General features: G+C 44.0%; 1 protein-coding gene and 2 long non-coding RNA genes across 3 annotated transcripts in view; 2 read left to right on the top strand and 1 right to left on the bottom strand.

Annotated features, from left to right (window-relative positions):
• Positions 1-12328, bottom strand: part of Nup205 (nucleoporin 205) — a 68125-nt gene extending 55797 nt beyond the window's left edge. The window contains exons 1-5 of the mRNA XM_059257568.1: positions 12203-12328; positions 3812-3954; positions 2668-2839; positions 860-1004; positions 376-535 (exon numbers count right to left, since the gene is read on the bottom strand). Coding sequence (XP_059113551.1) covers positions 376-535; positions 860-1004; positions 2668-2839; positions 3812-3954; positions 12203-12230 — 648 coding nt within the window. The 5' untranslated portion in view covers positions 12231-12328. The remainder of the gene's footprint in view (positions 1-375; positions 536-859; positions 1005-2667; positions 2840-3811; positions 3955-12202) is intronic.
• On the top strand, positions 12168-15400 carry LOC131906796 (uncharacterized). The gene is made up of 2 exons (XR_009378201.1): positions 12168-12428; positions 14607-15400. It is a non-coding gene; the product is annotated as an uncharacterized LOC131906796 (long non-coding RNA).
• A 3021-nt stretch (positions 15401-18421) lies between these two features.
• LOC131905737 (uncharacterized) lies at positions 18422-19800 on the top strand. The gene is made up of 3 exons (XR_009378033.1): positions 18422-18531; positions 19402-19492; positions 19605-19800. It is a non-coding gene; the product is annotated as an uncharacterized LOC131905737 (long non-coding RNA).
• The last annotated feature ends 1379 nt before the right edge of the window (positions 19801-21179 follow it).

Raw genomic sequence — 21179 nt, 5'->3', positions numbered from 1 at the left:
TAAACACACAGAGAGAGACATACACGCAAGTATGCACATACGCATGCACAAATAAATAAATATGGGGGGGGGGGGCCTGGAGAGATGGTTCAGTGGTTGAGAGCACTGGCAACTGTTCCAGAGGACCCAGGTTCAATTCCCAGTACCCACATGGAGGCTCATAATTATCTGTAACTTCAGTTCTAGGGGATCTGGCACCCTCACAGACACATATGCAAATGATCAATACACACAAAATAAAAGAGATGAATCATAAAAAAGCTAACAGTGATGATGATGATGAAATGCCTAAGTGAAATGAATATTCCAACTGTCAGGACTTCTGTTCCAGATGTAACAAAGACTCCCATGAATTCATTCTATAGAAACACTTGCCTCTTTACGGTGTTTCTCACTGCCTAAACCTCTCTCTCTCTGTAGTTTCTCAAACTCATTATTCACATCAATCTGTGACACCAAAGTAAGGACTTTGTAAGTCAATCCTTGCTCCATCAGTTCATCTGTAAAGCGTGTTGTCATGGAAACCAGCTCTGGACTGTAATGAAAAGAAATAAACAATATATGAACAAAAACACTGTTTTGACAGCAGCCTATTACTACAAACAACCAGGATGAATTATAGTTTTGTTCTTTTTACCTGTTCTCAGTCATGGAGTTAAATAAGCCTCTAAGTGACTTTTTCCTTGCAAACAAAGCAGGTTTAAACTAACTTGTCACTCTGGGAAGAGTGGTGCAGTATATTACTGACCTGAGATCACAGTTTACTGAAACTGTATACACTAAGGGGAAATTGTTTTTTCCAAAATTCAAATTCAAGTAATTTTACATTAACCCCTTGAGTCCCAAAAGGTAAACAGACCTGAGTTCTAATGTCCACGTCTTCCCTCGTCTAGACTGTATCAAGGTTTTGAGAGAATTTGCAATGCACCGCTTTCCATCCCAGTACAAAAGGACAGCTACCAATCCCCTGGTGAGGCCAGGGAAATGTGGCTGCTGATGCTCTCCTAGAAAGAAATTGATGGTTTAGTAATAAGCTCAAAGGTGTTTGAAATGAGACACAAATCCTTAAGCCAAAATGTACTCAAATAAGCAGAGTCTCAGAGTGAAGGGACCCTGAGGTCTCGGCTCCCCGAATCACTCCTGGCGTGGTAGACTCACAGGGCCACCCACCATATGCGAGGACGAACCCCAGCAATAGGAATAAGAACTCATCACTTTCCAAACTCAATGTCCTCTGACTTCCTGGCTGTGCTCACTTGTCTTCACTCATAAGAACTCTTGAAAATGTTACTCATCTGATCTGCACTGGCTCCTGACAAAACCTTCCTACATCTTTCCTAAACCATGATACTGTGCTCCTTCACACTTCTCTGTCTTCATTTTACAGAAGTCTTCCCACAGTGTCTGGACTATGGTGGACAAAGGGCATGTGTGTTAAATCAGCCTTCTGGGAGGGCTGGGAACGTGGCTAAGTGGGTAGTGCCTGCCTGCCAGGCCAAGGCCCCGGTTCTATCTCCAGCACTGCCAGGAAAAAGCTCAAAGTTCTGAAATAAATTTAAAACTCAAGTGTGTCAAGTCAACATCCCCTCACACAAAGAAAACTACCTTCCTCATCTTCAGTCAGAAAGGATTTTAGTAGTCACGTGATATAGTTAAACAAACTAAACTACTGTTCAACTAAGATGTCTGTATTTTCTTTACATGGCTCCTTGTGATCATTAATGAACTGCAAGTTTTATGGAAATACTGATCTTTACACTGTAGCCACAAATTAAGTTTTATTTGGAGTTACATATGCTAATCCTCCAGTAGTACCTTACTACTTCAATGAGAAGAAAATCTAAACATCTGCACTTTCCTCCACTCTCCCCTATTCACCAGGCATTTACTCAGACTTGAAGCGCACACTATCTGTGCCTCTACCAGCCTTCCTCAAGAAGTCTGGGTGCCTGGCATCTACACAAGATGCAAGTCTCGGGTCCTCACCTTGGAGAGAACTTGACTAAACCCAATAATCAGAACTATCTTAATCAGCCCTGATGTCTCTATGCCCCAATGCCCAGTTTACTTCCTTCATAATATTGTTATTAAAATTATCTAATTTTTCACCTAGTCATTCATCATCTAAATAGCCCCCTCCAGAAGACACTCCAAAGTAAACCTTGCCCTCCTACTCATGGCACGATAGGGCTTGCCTTGGGCCATGCAATTCTAGGGATGCAACTTAACCTGTGCTACTAAATTACTGCGCTGAGACCTACCTTAAGGCAGCTCAGCAACGACTGGGATCACTAAGCTTGCCCTTTAATCCAACACAACCTGAGTATCTTGAATCATTCTGTCAAACAAATGATATCTCTAAAAACAATCTGTTAGGGGGCTAGACAGATGGCTCAGCAGTTAAGAGCACTTCTCAGCACCCACAAAGTGGTTCACAACCACATGTAACTGTACTTCCAGGAATCTAAATCCCTCTTCTGACCTCCCATAGCTCCTGAAGGAGTACGGTACACATACATACACTGAGGCACACACACATGCATAAAATAAACAAACAAACATTTTAAACCCATTTGTTACCCAAGCAGTAAAAATACTAAGTTGAGGTGCATACCGCCTTCATGATTCAGTACTACGGACCAGAATTTCAGCCAACTGTCAACTTACCAGCAAGGAGAAGCTCCACAGCTGACAACTCCCCAATATCAAAAAGGTCACTGATGATAAAAGCTTCTTTAATGAGCTGCTCGGGGAGCAGTCTGGTTCCTTGTTGCCCCTGGATGGCAACGCCCTCTGTACTGGCTTTCTGAACCTTCTCATGCTGTTGAACATTTTTTGGCTAGAATGACAAAATTATAATCAAGTAATGAAATTAGTATACTGGCGGCAAGGTCCTCCAAGTGCTTCTAGCAGAAGTCTATTCATATAGCTGGCTTGCCACAGCAGCACATGCCTCTGATCCTAACACCTAGAGGCCAGGCAAGCAGAGTCAAGGCCAGCTGGCTGAAAACAAAACCAACAAAGCTAGCATGACAAACTAAGGTGTTTCTTATCCGGTAATCTAGAACCGGAGGATATGAGGCAACACTTAGCACCACCTTCTACTTTTTTTTTTTTTTTTTTTTTTTTTTTGGTTTTTTTGAGACAGGGTTTCTCTGTGTAGCTTTGCGCCTTTCCTGGGACTCACTTGGTAGTCCAGGCTGGCCTCGAACTCACAGAGATCCGCCTGGCTCTGCCTCCCGAGTGCTGGGATTAAAGGCGTGCGCCACCACCGCCCAGCACCACCTTCTACTTTTTAATCCAGTACTACCTTCTCGAAACTTTCTACTAAGCTATAAAACCCAGAGAAAACACAAACAATACTATTCTGTTTTCCACATGTCTAAGTGACTTTTCCAGTTACATACCAGTAATTCAAATGGACATAGAACTGTATTAAGTAATGAGTAATAGTATTATCTTGTAGAGCAAATCATAGATTACTAACCTATGATTTTATTTCCTTAAAGTCTTTGTGTGTGTGTGTGTGTGTGTGTGTGTGTGTGTGTGTGTGTGTGTGGTGTGTGTGGTGGCAGGGATGTAATCCACAAACGGACACAGGCTAGGCAAAGGCTCCAGCACTAAGCTTCCTCATTAGCTCCCCCAAAGACTCCGTGATTGAAGCCGGGTGATGGTGGCAGTGGCAGAGGTGCCTTTAATTCCAGCACTTGGGAGGCAGAGGCAGGTAGATAAATGTGACTAAAAAGATCACTACTCTCAGATCTAAAAAAAAAAAAAGTACATCTAAGAAGCAAAGAAGAAAATATCCTACTGGGTTTTTGAAGAGTGAGATGAAGTCAGGTTTGTGTTTCTTCAAAATCATGTCAAGAAGGTGGACAGCTTCAGGTTGTCTTCTCCAAAGAGCATTTCCGACTGTGTGCCAAATGTCTTTATAAGGTCCCCAAAGACTGGCAGCTTAAAGAAAAAATAAAACCAGCATGAACAATACACGTCATCTACATGTCAGACACACTCACATCTACTTTTTAGTGCACAATTACCAAAGGAAGTATTAATGTCCATTCTTAATATAAAAAGTTATATATGTTACATACACCAGCCAAAAACATAACAGTACAGTTTATTAGAATTCTTTGGCAACAATATAAACTTGCTTTCTAACAAGATTTAAAAAAAAAAATTAAACAAACCTAAACTAAAGTGGAATGTCAGCTGAACTTGGTTTTACCACTCTGCAACTTCTGTGAGCTACAGTGAGGAACATCCCCTGTTGGGGAATATTATTTTAAGGTGTGTTACTTTTGTTTATGTTGTATTTGTTTAACTCTGTGAAGCTGTGTTACTTTGCCTGTCTAAAATGCCTGATGATCTAATAAAGAGCTGAATGGCGGCCAATGGTGAGGCAGGAGAAAGGATAGGCGGGGCTGGCAGGCAGAGAGAATTAATAGGATAAATCTGGGAAGAGAGAAGGAAAAGGAACGAGAGAGGAAGGAGGAGGACTTCAGGGGCCAGCCACACAGCCATCCAACTACACAGCCAAACACGGAATAAGAAGGAAAGAAAAGGTGTACAGGAACAGAGAAAGATAAAATTCCCAAGACCAAAGATAGATGGGATAATTTAAGAAAAGCTGGCTAGAAAAAAGCCAAGCTAAGGCCGGGCATTTATAACTAAGAATACACCTCTGTGTGTAATTTTTTGGGAGCTAGTCAGCAGGCCCCCCCAAAAAGAGTAAACATAACATTTTGGTGCCCAACATGGGGCTCGAACCCACAACTCTGAGATTAAGAGTCTCATGCTCTACTGGCTGAGCTAGCTGGGCATTTATAACTAAGAATAAGCCTCCGTGTGTGATTTATTTGGGAACTGGTGGCACCCCCCACCAAAAGAGCAAAAATAAACAACAATTCCCCTTTCTACTTTAGTTTCCTTTTATATAAACAGGAGAGCTAGGCATAGTGGTGCACATACTAATCCCAGCACTTGGGACCAAGGGCAGGCAGAGCTCTATAAATTCAAGGCCAGCTTGATCTACATAGCTAGTTCCAGGCCAGCCAAGACTACATAGTGAGGCCTTGTCTCAAAAAACAAAAAAGACAACCTAATGAACTACAGAGCTGGCTCAGTGGTATATATATATATCTATATCTATAGATATAGATATATATATATATATATATCACATGATGCTCTTGCAGAAAGGACTGGAGTTCTGTTCCCAGCACCCACAGGGTGGCTCACAACCATCCATAACGCCTATCCTGACCTCTGAGGGATCCTGCATGCATGTGATACACAGCCATACACTCAGATATACATACACACACACACACACACACACACACACACACACACACGCAATTAAATTAAAAATTGAAAAAAAAAAAAAAACAAAAAACAGGATTACCCATTCCTAAAGCTGACAGTTCTTGGTGTGTGTTTGTTTGCATGCTTCTTTGGGGTTTTTTTGTTTTGTTTCTTCAGAGAGTTTCTAAAGCCCAGGCTAGTCTGAAAACCCCCTCATGCTCCTAAATGCTAGAATTACAGGCCTGTGCACCACACTCAGCAGTTTACAAGTTTTTAAATGAAACAACTAAGTAAAACACAGCATCATACCTCCATATCACAGGCACTCAATAAAAGTGTTTTTCCTTCTCCCCTAACACCCAGGTGAAAAGCAGATTTTGTGAAAACATTCTGTTTGTTTAGGAAATAGAAAAATGTACTTTGTTTTAGCTGGGACACTGGCTATTTTTCTCCAAGAGAGTCTCAACTCTTTTTTTTTTTTTTTTTTTTTTGGTTTTTCGAGACAGGGTTTCTCTGTGTAGCTTTGCGCCTTTCCTGGAACTCACTCTGTAGACTAGGCTGGCCTCGAACTCACAGAGATCCGCCTGGCTCTGCCTCCCGAGTGCTGGGATTAAAGGCGTGCGCCACCACCGCCCGGCGACACTGGCTATTTTTAAAAGCAAAGAAACATTAAAGACTTTTATGAAATCATCATAGTAGACAATCCTTAAATCCTTACTGAGCTTTCGCTGTGCACCTAAGCACAACCCAGAGTGCTTTACATGCATGACTGTGGGATTTTTTTTTTATTTTGGTTTTTTTGTTTTTTGTTTTTTGGGGTTTTTTTTGGTTTATTTGAGACAGGGTTTCTCTGTGTAACAGCCCTAGCTGTCCTCAAATTCGCTCTGTAGACCAGGCTGGCCTCGAAATCATAGAGATCCACCTGACTTTGCCTCCTGAGTGCTGGGATTAAAGGCATGCACTTGCCATCACCCAGCTGCATGACTGTATGTTATAAAACCTGAGTTCAGCACTTTGTATTTGCAAATACAAAGACCAAGACAGTAAAAACACTCAGCCAGTCACACCAGTGTAGTGGATCTGTACCTGGCCAGTCCATTCCCTAACCACTGGGTTATACCACCTCTTTACATACTTAGCAAGTTGATGTGTTTTAGAAGATGAATTAGGGATGCCAGAAATATCTGGCAAATAGTGTACTAAGTGAGGAAGTAAGGACTGATCTAAGTAAGCCTGCCTGAACCCAGCCAGACTGTTTATTCAAAACTCACAGCGAGGGGAACCACAGGCAATAAGACAAACAAGCCAGGACTTTTAAGTGGGACTAGGCTGAGGCTCAGTGGCAGAGCACATGCTTAGCATGTGAGGGACCCTAAATTCAACCCAATGCATACACACAAACACAATTAAGTTTAGGAGACTAATAGAACCTAAGAACAGGAGAGCCTGGGGCCACAAGTATATCTTGGCAGTAGAAGACATACTCATTGTGCAAAAGGCCTGGCTCAATCTCCAGGACCAAGACGCACTGTGTCAGGTCTTTCGTATGAGGATGTGGGAGAAGGAGAGTCAACGCATCTCAGTCTTCCTTAGAAAAGATCATCCAACTCCCTGCTTCGCTTCTCCTACTTCAATCCCCTACTTGCCAATCTTCTGATTAAAAGTATAGCTTTTTGCCAGCCAGATGAGGCAGCACAAACCTTTAACAAGTATCAACTACGCGGTCAGCTGAGGCAGATCTCTGGAGTCCTTGAGTGAGATATGCCTGGACAACATATCAAGATCCCATTTAAAAAAAAAAAAAAAAAAAACTGTGCCGGGCGGTGGTGGTGCCCACATTTAATCCCAGCACGTGGGAGGCAGAGTGAGGTGGATCTCTGTGAGTTCAGGGCCAGCCTGGTCTACAGAGCGAGATCCAGGACAGGCACCAAAACCACACAGAGAAACCCTGTCTCGAAAAACCAAAAACAAAACAAAACACCCCCGTAACCTGTCCTGTGGCTCTCTACTGTGAAGATCCTGCTCACAAAGTAACACAAGTGCCCGTGCACACACACTGCTCCTACCATCAATAACACACTAGCATGCAGGTGTGCCTGTGTGGCTTTCCAGATTTTAATTAAAGAAGTCAACTAACAAGACCTAGTTACAGCTAGACAAACTGGCAAAGTCACTTCTGAGCCTGCCAAAATGATGACCTGTCCCTTGACCCTGGTAACTTCCCTCAGGACCATTTCCTTGGCCTTCTCTTTGTAAAGGTAAAGGACAGCGTAGGATTGAGCTTTGGGTTGCAGCACATACTAAGAAGCCTGAGCAGCAATATGAGGCTCAAAAAGTTCCATACTCTAAGTCAGGGTTGCTCAACTAGTACACTCCATGCAATTACACACCCCCACTACCAAAAAAAAAAAAAAAAAAAAAAACCAACCCACAAACACTTCAGCTATTTAAACTGTTTAACCTGTAGTTTGTGACCCAAAAACAAAACAAACAAAGACAAACCACAAACATAAAACTAGCAGGGTGGACAATGGTGTTCTAGGGTATGGATACCGGAATAGGAAGTGTTGGGAAGCCAAGTTAATAGGTAGGTAAGGCGGTAATGAACTAAGGTAAGGACAGTAAAATAGTTAGGAAAGGCCCGTAGGAGTAGGCACAGGATACAAAGAGAAAGCCTCAAAACTGATTCAGGGTAGAACTCAAAGCCCTGGGTTCTATCCCTGTTCTGGGGAAAAAGAGTTCTAGGCAAACCAGAAACAGCCTTATCAGAGATTTCAGAAACAGCCATGAAGGCATAAACACATCAGCAATCCCAATCCTCACTGTAAGACAGACAGACAGACAGACAGGCGCGCGCGCGCACTCTCATTCTCTGTCTGTCTCTCTGTCTCTCACAGAAGTTAATTCTCTACCCTTAAAATACTAGCTATAGACTAGGGGGCTGGAGAAACAGCTCAGTGTTAAGTGCTTAAAGCTCTTCTAAGGAGTGGGTTCCTCCCAGCACCTGTCCAAACAGCTCACACAACTGTCTGTTAATTCCAGCTCCAGGGGATGCAATGCTCTCTTCTGGTCTCCATGGGCACCTGCATTCCTGTGCAGACATACACACGCATACACATAATTGATAAAAGTAAATATTTTAAAAGGATTTCTGAAGAACTAATAACTGTCTATGTATTATACACGATTAGTGTACAAGCTCAGTAAATTACATAGAAAAGTTCTGTTTTTTCCTATTAATGAGTTAGCCAATAATAGATCAAAAATATATGCACAAAAACCACACACACTGGTCTACTCAGTTCATGATGAACAACACATCAACAATAATAAGTACACAAGATTTATCTATAGTTTCCCAATTTCAGTAATTATCCTTTTACCAGTAACAAATGAAATGTAATGCATTTTTCCAAATCTCTAAATGTGAATTTTTAATACAATTTACTCACCTTGAGAAATACATTTATTTCTTTTAATGTTTTGGAATATTTCCAGCATATCACATTTACTCATTCACCATGCATGAGACTTGTCTGAGACACTGGTAAATTCAGTTTAATAAGAAAACAAACTCAGCCGGGCGGTGGTGGCACACGCCTTTAATCCCAGCACTCGGGAGGCAGAGCCAGGAGGATCTTTGTGAGTTCGAGGCCAGCCTGGTCTACAGAGCAAGATCCAGGAAAGGCGCAAAGCTACACAGAGAAACCCTGTCTCGAAAAACCAAAAAAAAAAGAAAACAAACTCAATAACTCAATTGCATATGTGGTCTGAAAGGAGGTAATCAGGGCAAGAGGGTTCATACTAAGGGTATTTGACCTAGCCAGAGAGGTCAGGGGAGGGAAGGATTTGAGAAGTATGGCTGAGCTAGTATCTTGGGGAAAAAAAATAAATATCTATAAGTAAGATATGCATTCAAGGAAGTGAGGGCAGAGAGTGGGTTCCACAGCAAAGAAAAAAAAAGGAGGCTACCCCATCAAAGACCTAAAAAGATCAAGACAGGGAGAGTACAGCAAATGGATCTGACAAGGTAGGCAACTGCCACCCTGTACAGGGTGTTCAGGATTCTGGTCTTTACCCTGAAAGCTCAACTGACGAGGACTTAAAACGTCTGCTAAACTTGGGGCTGGAGAAATGGGCCAGTGGCTAAGAGTGCTGCTCTTACAAAGGGCCCAAGTTAGGTTTCCAGCATCCACATCAGGCTCACAACCACCTGTAGCTCCAGCTTCAAGGACTCTAATGACCTCTCCTGGACTCCACAGGCTCCTGCTCTTGTGCACGCATGCGAGTGTGTATATAATATAAAACAGCTGCTAAACTTGGTGAACCATATAACATAGAACACTAACTAGAGCTGTTTAGGAGGACAGGAACAGACTGAATGCTTGCAACATTAAAGGTATGGAAAGGGAGCCAGTGAGTGTATACTGGTAATCTCCTACAAAGTTTGACAATGCAGAGAAGCAAGAGAATGGTAAATAAACTGAAAATGAGATCAAGGCAAAGACAAGTACTAGAGAAAATGGAGAGAGAGGAAGCAACACAAAACAGAGAAAGAGTAACAGAGGAAGGGCACAAAGGGTGGGATTTACCTTGGCCAAGGTCACAGAGGAAGCAATGTGTACAAGTATCCAGATTTTCAGGCATCAGAGTGAAAATATGCCTGTTGGCTTTTTCTTTTTCTAGGTCCACTGGAGGTTAATGGTTGGAGAAGTGGGAAAGGTATGAAATAATCACCACTGTGAATACCGCAGGGGTGACGAGGTTGCCTACCAGTGTTGGTGCTATTTGCAAACTTGTGTCTCTACTTGGTGGACATGACAGGTCACAACAGTGTAAGCCATGCAGTTAAACACAAGACAGGTATAAGAACTCTACAGCCATCAACCACCCTTTTCTCCTTCCACACTACTTAAGGTGTTTTTGTTGTGACTACAGAAATAATAAAAAACATGGCAAAGGATAGCAGCTTAGCTAGTCTTGTGAACAGCAGCATTAAGTGTATTCACACAGTTGCTGAAAAATAGTGGTACTTTTTTAATCTTGCAAAAATGAAATGCTGAAGCAGGCCTGGAAGTTCATGCCTGTAACCAGTAACCACGCAGCACATGGTAGACTGAGGGAGGGTTGTCATGCTTTGAGGATATCCTGGGCTACACAGTTAAATTCCAGGCCAGCCCAGGCTACATCATAAGACTGCCCCCCCCCAACACACACACACATTTTTTTTTAAATCTGAAACTTTATATTCATTAAATATCACCACCATATCTCACTTTTCTAGCCCCTGGCAAACGCCATTCTAATTCCACTTTTTTTTTTTTTTTTTAAGTTTAGCTACACTTGGTAAGTGTAGTTGTTTTGTTGTTTGTGTGTGTGGCACAGTCCACTTAATGTCCTCAAAGATCATATATGTATCATGTGACAAGATTTTCTTCTTTTTAATACTGAATAATATTCCTCTGTGTGCACGGCATGTTGTTTATCCATTCACTCTTCATCCATTCATCTACGGATGCTTAAGTTCTTCCCAAAGATGATACATAAAAAGAAAATAACTCTCTTTGACTCCTGGGTTTTTTAAATGCTTTCTTTTCTTGCAGCCAATTAAAGCTCTCCTGTACAATGTGTACTCCTGGGAGCTACTAACAACTGTTTCTTCCCCTCGATGGTCTGTGCTTAATGGCAGGGATATTATGTGCTAAAAAAAAAATCTATGTAACACAACTACAACATGGAAGCCATGCCTCTTAAAAATTTTAGTAGTATATTATTTATCTACCTGGGGGGCAGGGGGGGCATGATATGATGGCACAAAATTAAGTTGTGCTTAAAACCATTAACTTTAATTTTGGAGAAATTGCTGGAAGTCTTTGCTTCAAAATTAAATCTGAGATATTTAATTGCATTACTCCATGGGGTATAAAGGGATTAAAGGAGATAAAGCAAGTCTAACACTTATTCCAGTGCTGAGGCATAGAAGGTGCTCAATAAACAGAAAATTTCACTTCTACAGAACAATTTACCATAGCACTTCCGAGATGGTTTAATGTACAAAACTCAAATTTGGACAATCTCCAAAACTATTACTAACATGGCAAGAACCAGTACAAAACAGTTTAGAAACAAAACACTCATGAGTCCTCCTGAACAACACTGTCTGTACACATTTGCTATACTGACTCTTAACTGGACTCATGGATCAAGTGTCTAAATCTGTTTTCAGGAGGTGCCACACCTCGTACAAAACGTTTGACATCTATGTCCTCCTCGCTAATGACCAGCAATGTGTTGCAGGAACTATGACCAATCAAAACCCATTCACTTTTCAAGCATCTCTGGAGGTTAGAGTCACCAATAGATGACCCACCCCATCCTTTCCATAGCTCCATCACTATCGGAGTCGGCTGTTACGAAGGTGCAGGCCGGGCGACAGCCGCAGACCCCTGGCACTCCCTCGCCGGGCACCTTCCGTAAGGTCCCCGCATCTTACAAAATCTCAATCCCCACCCTGTGACCGGCCCACAGCGTGCTTTGAGACGAGCTCCCTTCCAGCCTCGGCTCGGCCTCAGTGCCCGAGACTTGAGCCGCATCATCCTGGCGAAATCTGGGCTGCATACACACGAAGGCTACGGGACGGGAGGAAGCAGGCTCGGGGCGCCGCCGCTCCGCCTCCACTCCCAACACCCATCTCCAGGGCAGAGCTGCAGCCGCGCCGCGCGCCATTCAAACTGGGGAGGCGCGGGGCTGCAGGCCAGAACGCGGAGCAAGCAGGCGTCGCGCACAAACCCGCGCCCGCACTCCCAAGGGCCTCACTGCGCGGGCGCTCCCCCGAGATCGGCCCCGCCCTGCCCCGTGGGTCCCCGTGGGTCCCCCACGGCCCTGCCGCGCTTACCCGAATTTACCGCCAACAGCGCCGCCATCTTGGAGGAGGACTGCCGGAGCCCTCCTGCCACGGGGAGGACCCCGGACCGGAGGGGCTGCCCGCGGCGACGCCTGAACAGAAAGGCGTCCCGAGGCCCCCTGTGCACAGCGGGCGAGGCTCCAGCAGGTGGACGCAAGACTCCAGACTTTGCTCTGACCCACAGTCATCGATTCTCACTGAGACCATTCCCGTTCAAGTAAGGCGAGGGCCACCGGTTCGGAGACTAATCGTGCAGTGCATCCTGGGACCTGTAGTTTATTTCTAGAGAGAGACCCGAAGTTGACTAGTATGAAAAAAAACCGGAGATCTCTGGAATAGTTTTAAAAAAGTTCTTCAAACTGGGCGGTGGTGGCGCACGCCTTTAATCCCAGCACTCGGGAGGCAGAGCCAGGCGGATCTCTCTGAGTTCGAGGCCAGCCTGGTCTACAGAGAGAGATCCAGGACAGGCACCAAAACTACACAGAGAACCCTGTCTCGAAAAAAACCAAAAAAGAAAAAAAAAGTTCTTCAAAAGACACCCACTTATGGTTTTGTTTGTTTGTTTGTTTGTTTGTTTTGTTTTGTTTTTTCGAGACAGAATTTCTCTGTGTAGCTTTGCGCCTTTCCTGGAACTCACTTGGTAGCCCAGGCTGACCTCGAACTCACAAAGATCCACCTGGCTCTGCCTCCCGAGTGCTGGGATTAAAGGCGTGTGCCACCACCGCCCGGCTCCACTTATGGTTTCATAAAATTTTTAAAAAACAAATAATTACCTTCATTTCTATTTGAATTTTATTTGACTATCTTCCTTACCTTGAGGGAGTAGAACGAAGTGAGTCTAAAGTGATTATGGCATTTCCATTTAGTAAGTATGTTGTGTAGACATAACCACATTATATTATGAAACTTTCAGACATATGCAAAATTTGAATACTATCTGTCCGATTCCAAAAATGTCACTCATTTGCTTCCTCGTCCCCAACAGATTGTTTTGAACAAATTCCAGACACAATTTCATAAACACCAAGTGTTTTTCTACCTAAGCAACCAAAACTACTAAATTCACTTGTTAAATTTTAGTTTGTTAACTTACATATTTTCACGTGTGTTTGTTTATTTTTACAGTACTGGGGGTTGGACCTACAGCCTAGTTCATGTTAATCTAGTGCTCTACCATTGAGCTAGATCCGAAGTCCCTTTAAAATTCTTTTTTATTACTTTATTTTATAAGTATGGTGTTTTGCCTGCATGTATGTCTGTGCATGGTGTATGTATGTGCGTGGTGCTGTAAGAGGTCAGGAGGTAGCGTCATATGCCCTGGAACAGGAGTTACTGATGGTTGTGAGGGACCACTGAGACAGGTCAGAGGGAACCACTACTTCCTTGGCACATTGGTGCAGGAGTGAGTCACTGTTAAGCATTACTAAATACTATCGAATAACTTTTTAAAAAGCTCAACAACAATTTTATTAGAGTTAAAGAGAAAAACATAGTACAGGGTCGGTGAAAGTCCCAACAGCCACCAGGAGAGATGGAGAAAATGCCTTTTAAGTTAGGCATGGAATAGAAACAGAAATCTTATTGAGAAAAGGAAAGGACATGGTAGCACACCCCTTTAATCTCAGGACTCAGGAGGCAGAGGCAGGCAGATCTCTATGAGTTGGAGGTCAGCCTTGTCTATAAAACGAATTCCAGAACAGCCAGGGCTTGGGGGAGAGAGGGAAGAAAGAAAGGAAATGCACTTCCAAGAATGGAAGAGGGTTAGGGAGCTGGGGAAAGAGCCTAGAAAGCCCACTGATTAACTTTGAAATGCTGTTAGAATTGTTAGTTCCCACTTGAGCGTTCATTAAGTCTATTGTAGAATCTTTGTAATGATCTCTGTTAATGAGTGCAATTGTCGAGAGTGGACTGATTGACAGTTCTTCGCTTATACTTGGAAGCCTTCACTGGAGAGCTCTGAGAGCCAAGAAGCCCTTTTACTGGAAGCTGGTCAGACTGCCAGTAAGGCAACCCCACTATTTTGGAGAGTTTACAGTCACCCTAAGGATGCTCTAGCATCTGCACACTCCAGACAGCCTGTCCTGGCCTTTGAATGTGAACTCTAAATGACCCTGTAGTCATTTTTACCCAGGCTACAGGAGGAGCACTCTTCCTGGTGTTGGCTCATCAGAGGGTTTGTGATTGGTACAGATCATAATTCCTTATATGCATGAAGGATTGTACCATGATTGGTGCAAACACCCCTACGGCATACCCTTTCTGGTTATATAAGCAAGATGTTTGGCTCTCTTTTCAAGTCAGCTGGGAGGCACCCTTTGGTATTGCCCCTGCTGTTGCATCCCTAAGACCATTGAAAGGCTTCTCAAAAAAAAACTTCTCTTTTTTAATCTTTCAGATTAGCATGGCCTGCTGAGCTGGTAAGAGGACAGTTGAGGTGGCATCAGAGGAGTGAGAGAAGCAAAAGTGGCAGGGAAAGGCAGTGGCACCAACAGCAGCAGATTCAGTGACAGAGCAGCGGATGGGTGACAGGGTACTGAAATCGTAAGACGTGACAGGCAAGAGCGTATGGTGGAAATATAAAAAAGTCAAGAGAGGACAGATGGTCAAAGCTAGAAGGGATGGGAAACTGTGGGCTGGCTCTTGTTGCTGGAAGGGAGAGGTCTAAAGGGCTGCTAAACCTTGAAGTCCTGAGACTCTAGGCCTGAGAGCTGAGATACACTGTCAAAAGACTATGCTTCCTGACACCGAGGCCCAAGAGCTGTGGCACGAACAGACACTGCTTGCTGCTGCCCCCTGATGCTGCTCATTTCTTCCAGAAGCCAAGAATTACAATAGTCACTAAGTGACAGAAACACGGATGGCATGGTGGTTAGTATTGTCAACTGGATAGAATCTAGACTCACCTGTGAGACAGGCCTATGAGAATGCCTGTGGATGATTATTTTGTTTTATGTTTATTGGGGTGGGAAGAAAGAGCCACTGTGGGTGGCACCATTCCCTGGCTAGGATCCTTGACTCTATGAGCAGACAGATGGAGCTGAGCAGCAGCATGCATAGACTCCTCACTCTCTGCTTCCTGATGGTGGGTGTAATGTAACCAGCTGCTCCAAGCTCCTGCTGTCTAGACTTCCCAGCCACGATAGGTTGTACCCTTGCACTATGAGCTGAAATAAATTCGTTCTCTCTTGAGTAGTGTTTGTCAGAGTATTTTTATCACAGCAACAGGAAAACAAACTAAGATGGAGGGTAAAGGCCAGAGCAATAAATCTTGAACCAGAGTGATTAAGTCTCTAACTTCCAAAGTCTGGAGCAATAAGCCTCTGCTTCCAGGGCTTGGAGCTGTAAGTCTCTGGATCTTCCTCTCTAAATTCTAGGCCTTCAGTCCTCAAGAGCTGCAGACTGTCACACTGAAAGAACTTCACCTTGCCCACTTGTGAGTTCTGTCTGGGAACAACAGGACTCCTGCCCAGGTGGAATACCATCCTTAGCCACAAAAATGCCAAAGTCAGAAGCACGAGAGTCACTCTGTAAGTTTCCTTCAGTCGCCAGCTCCTGCTCATTCTACCCGATGACTCTTTCGGGAGCTCTTTTTCTCTTCGTGCCTACCTGTACCATTCTTCTCTGCAGATCCCACCTTAAACTTGATATTTTGCAACATTTGAAGTTGTTTTCCTGATGATTTCCATCTCATTCCCCGTGACAGATTCCCAAAGTGATTTTCAAATCCCCAAAGATGCCATGTCTTGTCCTCATTAATATTCTTTTTTTTTTTTAATGGTTTTTTGAGACAGGGTTTCTCTGTGTAGCTTTGCACCTTTCCTGGAACTCACTTTGTAGTCCAGGCTGGCCTCGAACTCACAGAGATCGCAAGTGCTGGGATTAAAGGCGTGTGCCACCACCGCCCGGCCTCATTAATATTCTCTTACTTCATAGTGTCATTTGAAAACTTCTTAGCCAGTCCCTGACAGGTCTGGTCCAGGCTCCTTCTTCAACCTCCTACCCACTTTCTTCCTGTAGTGTCTTTTACTCTGATCATTCTGGACTTTCATCCTCCTGAGACAACGTCATTTATTGAGTCATGTACCAAGGTCTTTCCAACTGTTCTATCTGCCTGAATTACCTTCCCCTTCCTTTCTTTCCCTCTGAGAAGTGCCCACCGACTTATCCTCCAAGTCAAAGGGCTGTGTTAGTGGAAACTGCACGATGCCATCCTCAGTTCCTCCCTACCGCCCAGGTGACTCTAGCCACAGCTGACTCCACGATGTCTCCATCGCCCTATTTCACCATCTGTATGATAGTCCTATGCACCACATGACACTTGCCCTCTCACTGGGACTATTAACTTCTTGTAGTCAATGGGTATTAAAAGGCGCCCACTGAGATATGCTGGCCCTGGAATACCGGCAATCTTGTGGTGGAGAAGGAAATACATTCACCTTAGATCCCTCGCCCCAGGGACTGACAATCATAACGTAGCAAATGAGTCCCTGAAAAGGCAACTTTCCGTAAGCTGGGCTCTTAGGGCCCATCCTTACGTCCCCAGCCCTACTTATTTCCCATTTATCTTTCGTACCATGACCAGCCTCTTCCTGTAACCCTTCATCTTGTTACTGCCACGTCTCCTTTCTCCCTGAATATGTGTGGGTACGGACTTGTAGAGCATCCTTCTTCATCTCATCACTCTCCTTTGGCCTTCACGCCCCCACTCGGGTATTACCCTCCCTCAGCCCATTCCTAGCCCAGGCTGGGTTAAAATCCCCTCTTGTGTTCTCCCACGTTGTACTATAGTTTTTTTGTAACTTCTTCCTTCTGGACTGAAATATCCACATAGAGGAGTGCCCAGTAAATAATGAAGAAAAGTTTGTCAAGTGAGTAAGACTGAGCAAAAGAAAGCTGCTGTCTTCCACCTTGTTATCGTTGGTCTCTGGAGCCCTCCCTGGCTGTCCTAGAACTCACTATAGAGAGCAGGCTAGCCTCAAACGCATGGCGATCCACCTGCCTTTGCCTCTGGGTGCTGGGATTAAAGGCGTGTGCCCTCCCTCCTGGTCCTGTTTGGATTTTAAATGTCCCCCAAAGCTCACATGTTGAAAACGTGTTCCCCAGTGCAGCAGCATTCAGAAGTGGGGCCTTTGAGAGGGACTGGATAGTGAGGGCTCTGGCTTCATGATGAATTCATTCATCTTTGGACTTGTGGCTTAATGTGTTTAGGAGGCAAGACTTTGTTATAAAAGCAAGTCTTCTCTCAGCTTCCTGGACACCATGAGGTAAGCAGCCATGCCCCTCTCCACACTCCCCACCAAGATGTTTTTCCTCCCCACAGGCCCAAAGCAAAGAAGCCACATGACCGTAGACTAAAGTCTTTGAAACTCGAAGCTAAAGTAAATCTTTGCAATAATATCATCGCCTTGGGTATTTTGTCACAGTGACAGAAGGTTAACTAACATACATCCATTGCCAGAGTGTAGCGTGGGCTTCTTGAAGACAGGTTCATAAGCAGGTAGTTCTCTCACGCTCTCTCACTCTGTCTCTGTCTCTGTCTCTGTCTTTCTGTCTGTCTCTCTCTCTCTCCCCCTCTCTTTCTCTCTCAGTTTTGGTTTGGGTTTTTTCAAGATAGGGTGTTTCTCTGTGTAGTCCTGGCTGTCCTGGAACTTGATTTGTAAACCAGACTGGCCTCGAACTCAGAATTCCACCTAACCTCTGCCTCCCGAATGCTGGGAATAAAGGTGTGTGCAACCATGCCTAGCTATGAAGATATTCTCTTGAGAGTATCTGAAAACTCTGGGATCAGAAGGATGAGTTCCTTTCCGGATAACAGATTGTCCAGTGTGGATACAAAAGAGGTGGATCACTCCATATTTCCTCCTGTGTCAAATCTCTGGTCCTGACAAGGGTATGAACCATAATTACTTAGCCTAAAACAAAACACCAAGTTGTGCAGAGTAAAGTTTCTGTTTGCAAATCAATTCATATGATCCAAAAGAGTCTGGACTGGAAGCTGCAGATATTAGCTCAGCAGTGACTCGGAGCACTGGATGCTCTTGCAGAGTACTTGGGTTCGATTCCCAGCACTCACATGGTGGCTGCTGTAACTCCAGTTCCAGGGAATCACATGCCACCTCTGGCCTCTGTGGACTACACACATGGTGCATGTACACATGTGCAGGCAAAATACATACACATTAAATAAATAAATTCCTTTTTTACCCTTTCCAGGTGCTCAAGATGTTGAATCAAGGACACGGTGGGTCCTCCAGAGTGAAATCCTGGATTTCTCTGAGTCTTCCAGTAGCCGCTATGATCAACCATGCTGGCAATACCATGTCAGTGAAGGGAATCAAGGGACAGCTGGACAGACTTCCTTTGATATGGTGATGGGCTCAGTTAAGAAAGGCAACCAGAGCCAGATGTGGTGATGCATGCTTTTTTTTTTAAGATTTATTTATTTATTATGTATACAGAAGAGGGCACCAGATCTCATTACAGATGGTTGTGAGCCACCATGTAGGTGCTGGGAATTGAACTCAGGACCTCTGGAAGAGCAGTCTGTGCTCTTAACCTCTGAGCCATCTCTCCAGCCTGATGTATGCTTTTAATCCCACCATGAGGGAGGCAGAGGCAGGCCAATCTCTGTGAGTTCAAGGTCAGCCTGGTCTACAGAGCTAGTTCCAAGACAGCCAGGGCTACACAGAGAAACCCTGTCTCAGAAAAATAAATAAATAAATAATAAAAGGCAAACCAGAGCTAAGAAAAGGGTCCATCCAGCTGTGCTAATTTGACAATAAGAGTCATACTGAAGAAAAGATAAGGTGTTTCTGAATTTTGGAAATAATGTAGAAGTAAACAAAGGGGAAGATGAGAGGTTTGCCATCACAGGTCAGTGATGGCAAAGGAATGTACAGACTTGTGGCCCAGAATTGCATCCAATGCAGATAGCACCACATGGTTCCCAGGGCCTTTGTAAAATATATCCATTAAAAAGTCTTTGCTCAAAAAAAAAAAAAACGTTTTTTAAGAGCCTGGACTGTGTTCTGGGAATAGTATGACTGTGTGGCTCTGGCCCTGGATAGGCAGAGTGAGGGGCGTGGGGGGGGGGGGGGCTTCAATCTGCAGGTGAGGAAAGAGCCGAGCATTCATCCTCTCAGAAGAACGCTCAACTATTAGCTAAGAGCTCAGAAGAACTATTCCTACAGGAACAGGAAAGCACTGATGGAAATAAACCTGAACTGTCCAGGACATGATGGAAATTCAGAAACAAAGAACAAGAGAAAGCAAAAACATGAAGTAAGTCAGAGAAAGAGGATTCTGGACTAGCACGAAGCTGTTGCGTGTGTCCTTTCCTCTCGTGACTCTTTGCCAATGTGTATTTTGTGCCTTCTCTCCCCGTTTCCCAAAGCGTTGAGATGTCAGGAAGAGAGCAATGGAAGCCGCAGGTGCTGGTGGAGTGGCGGAGACGGAGACAGCCCCTAAACAAATTGCTCGGAACCTAACTCCTAATTCAGCAGTGACTTTGCTATGTCTATGATAGTGAGCAAGGTTTTTGACTTCACTGAGCCTGAGTTTCTTAACCAATTAAAACTGAAACCATTCTTTCCTTGAGTTGCTATGATTCAGCAAAATATGGCTTTAGCATAAAAGCACTCAGAAGATATTCTTGGCAGTAGTAAATGATGACCAAGAGGGATGCTGAGGATAAAGCACAAAGATTAAGAAAAAATGGAAAGGGGGCTATTGAATAAAGATGTATCGATTCAGCACAGACAGCATCAATGAATTCTGGTGCTGAGGTTCTCACAGCACTCTTGTTGCAACCATATGACTGAATTATGTTACACAGCTCTATATGTTTTAAAGTACACATTGAATGAACACAAAAGTAGTGATAAGACTAAGTTGAATGTTTCTAAAATTAGATAGTTTGAGTGGCAGCAGGAACTCAAGAGTAGAATTTTGCTCTTAGTTTACTCTTTCCATCTCTTCTGGGGTTGTGACTGTGTGATAGTACAATGCCCTAGATTCAATCCGGAACAACACACAAGTGCACAGGTGCTCACTGACCATCCACAGCCATAAGAGGGACAACTCAGAAGCAAGTCAATTTGGTAGGGTCTGAGGTGGATGAGATAACACTGTGATTAAAATGCTTGCTTCCCAAGAGGAAAGACTGAAATTCAGATTCCCCCAAGCCCACATAAATGCTGTGTGGTGTAGTAGCCAATCTGTGATTCCAGCTGTATTAGTCAGGATTCTCTAAAGGAACAGAACGTATAGAATGAATGTGTGGGTGGGTGTGCGTGTGCGTGTGCGTGTGCGTGTGCGTGTGCGTGTGCGTGTGTGTGTGTGTGTGTGTGTGTGTGTGTGTGTTCTGGATAGCCTAACAATGGCTCTCTCCAGTCAAATGTCCAAGAATCCAATAGTGGTTCAGTCCATGAGACTGGATGTCTCGGCAGTCCCTATCTGATGATGGATTCCTGGGGAATTCCAAGAGAGCTACTACTGGTCTTCAGTCCATGTTGGACTCCTAAGAAAAATCGATCTCAAAGGAACACCTCAGTAACAGGATAGATGCACTTGCTGGTGAGAGTGAGGACAAGCAGGCAAAATGCAGAAGTTTTTTCCTTCCACATCCTTTTATGTGGGCCGCCACCAGAAGGTGTGGTCAAGATTTAGGGTGCATCTTCCTGTCTCAAATGATCTAGTCAAGGAAATACCTCACAGGCATGTCCAGATGCTTGAGTTTTAGTTGATTCCAGATGTAATCAACTTGGCAACCAAGATCAGCCATCACATGAGCCTTGGAAGGTAGAGAATAGATCCCTCAGCAAGCTGGCTAGGGAGACTAGCCATATCATTGAGCTCTGAGTTTGATTAAGAGATCTTGCCCCAATGAATAAGGTGGAAGAGAAGTCCAGAATTATTCCCAACATCAGTCTCAGGCCTTTATATGTACATTTACACACACACACACACA

The sequence above is a fragment of the Peromyscus eremicus genome, chromosome 3 (genome assembly GCF_949786415.1).
Source record: "Peromyscus eremicus chromosome 3, PerEre_H2_v1, whole genome shotgun sequence".
Taxonomy (NCBI): domain Eukaryota; kingdom Metazoa; phylum Chordata; class Mammalia; order Rodentia; family Cricetidae; genus Peromyscus; species Peromyscus eremicus.
Note: the sequence above shows the minus strand (reverse complement) of the source record. Positions and strands in the feature narration are given on the sequence as shown.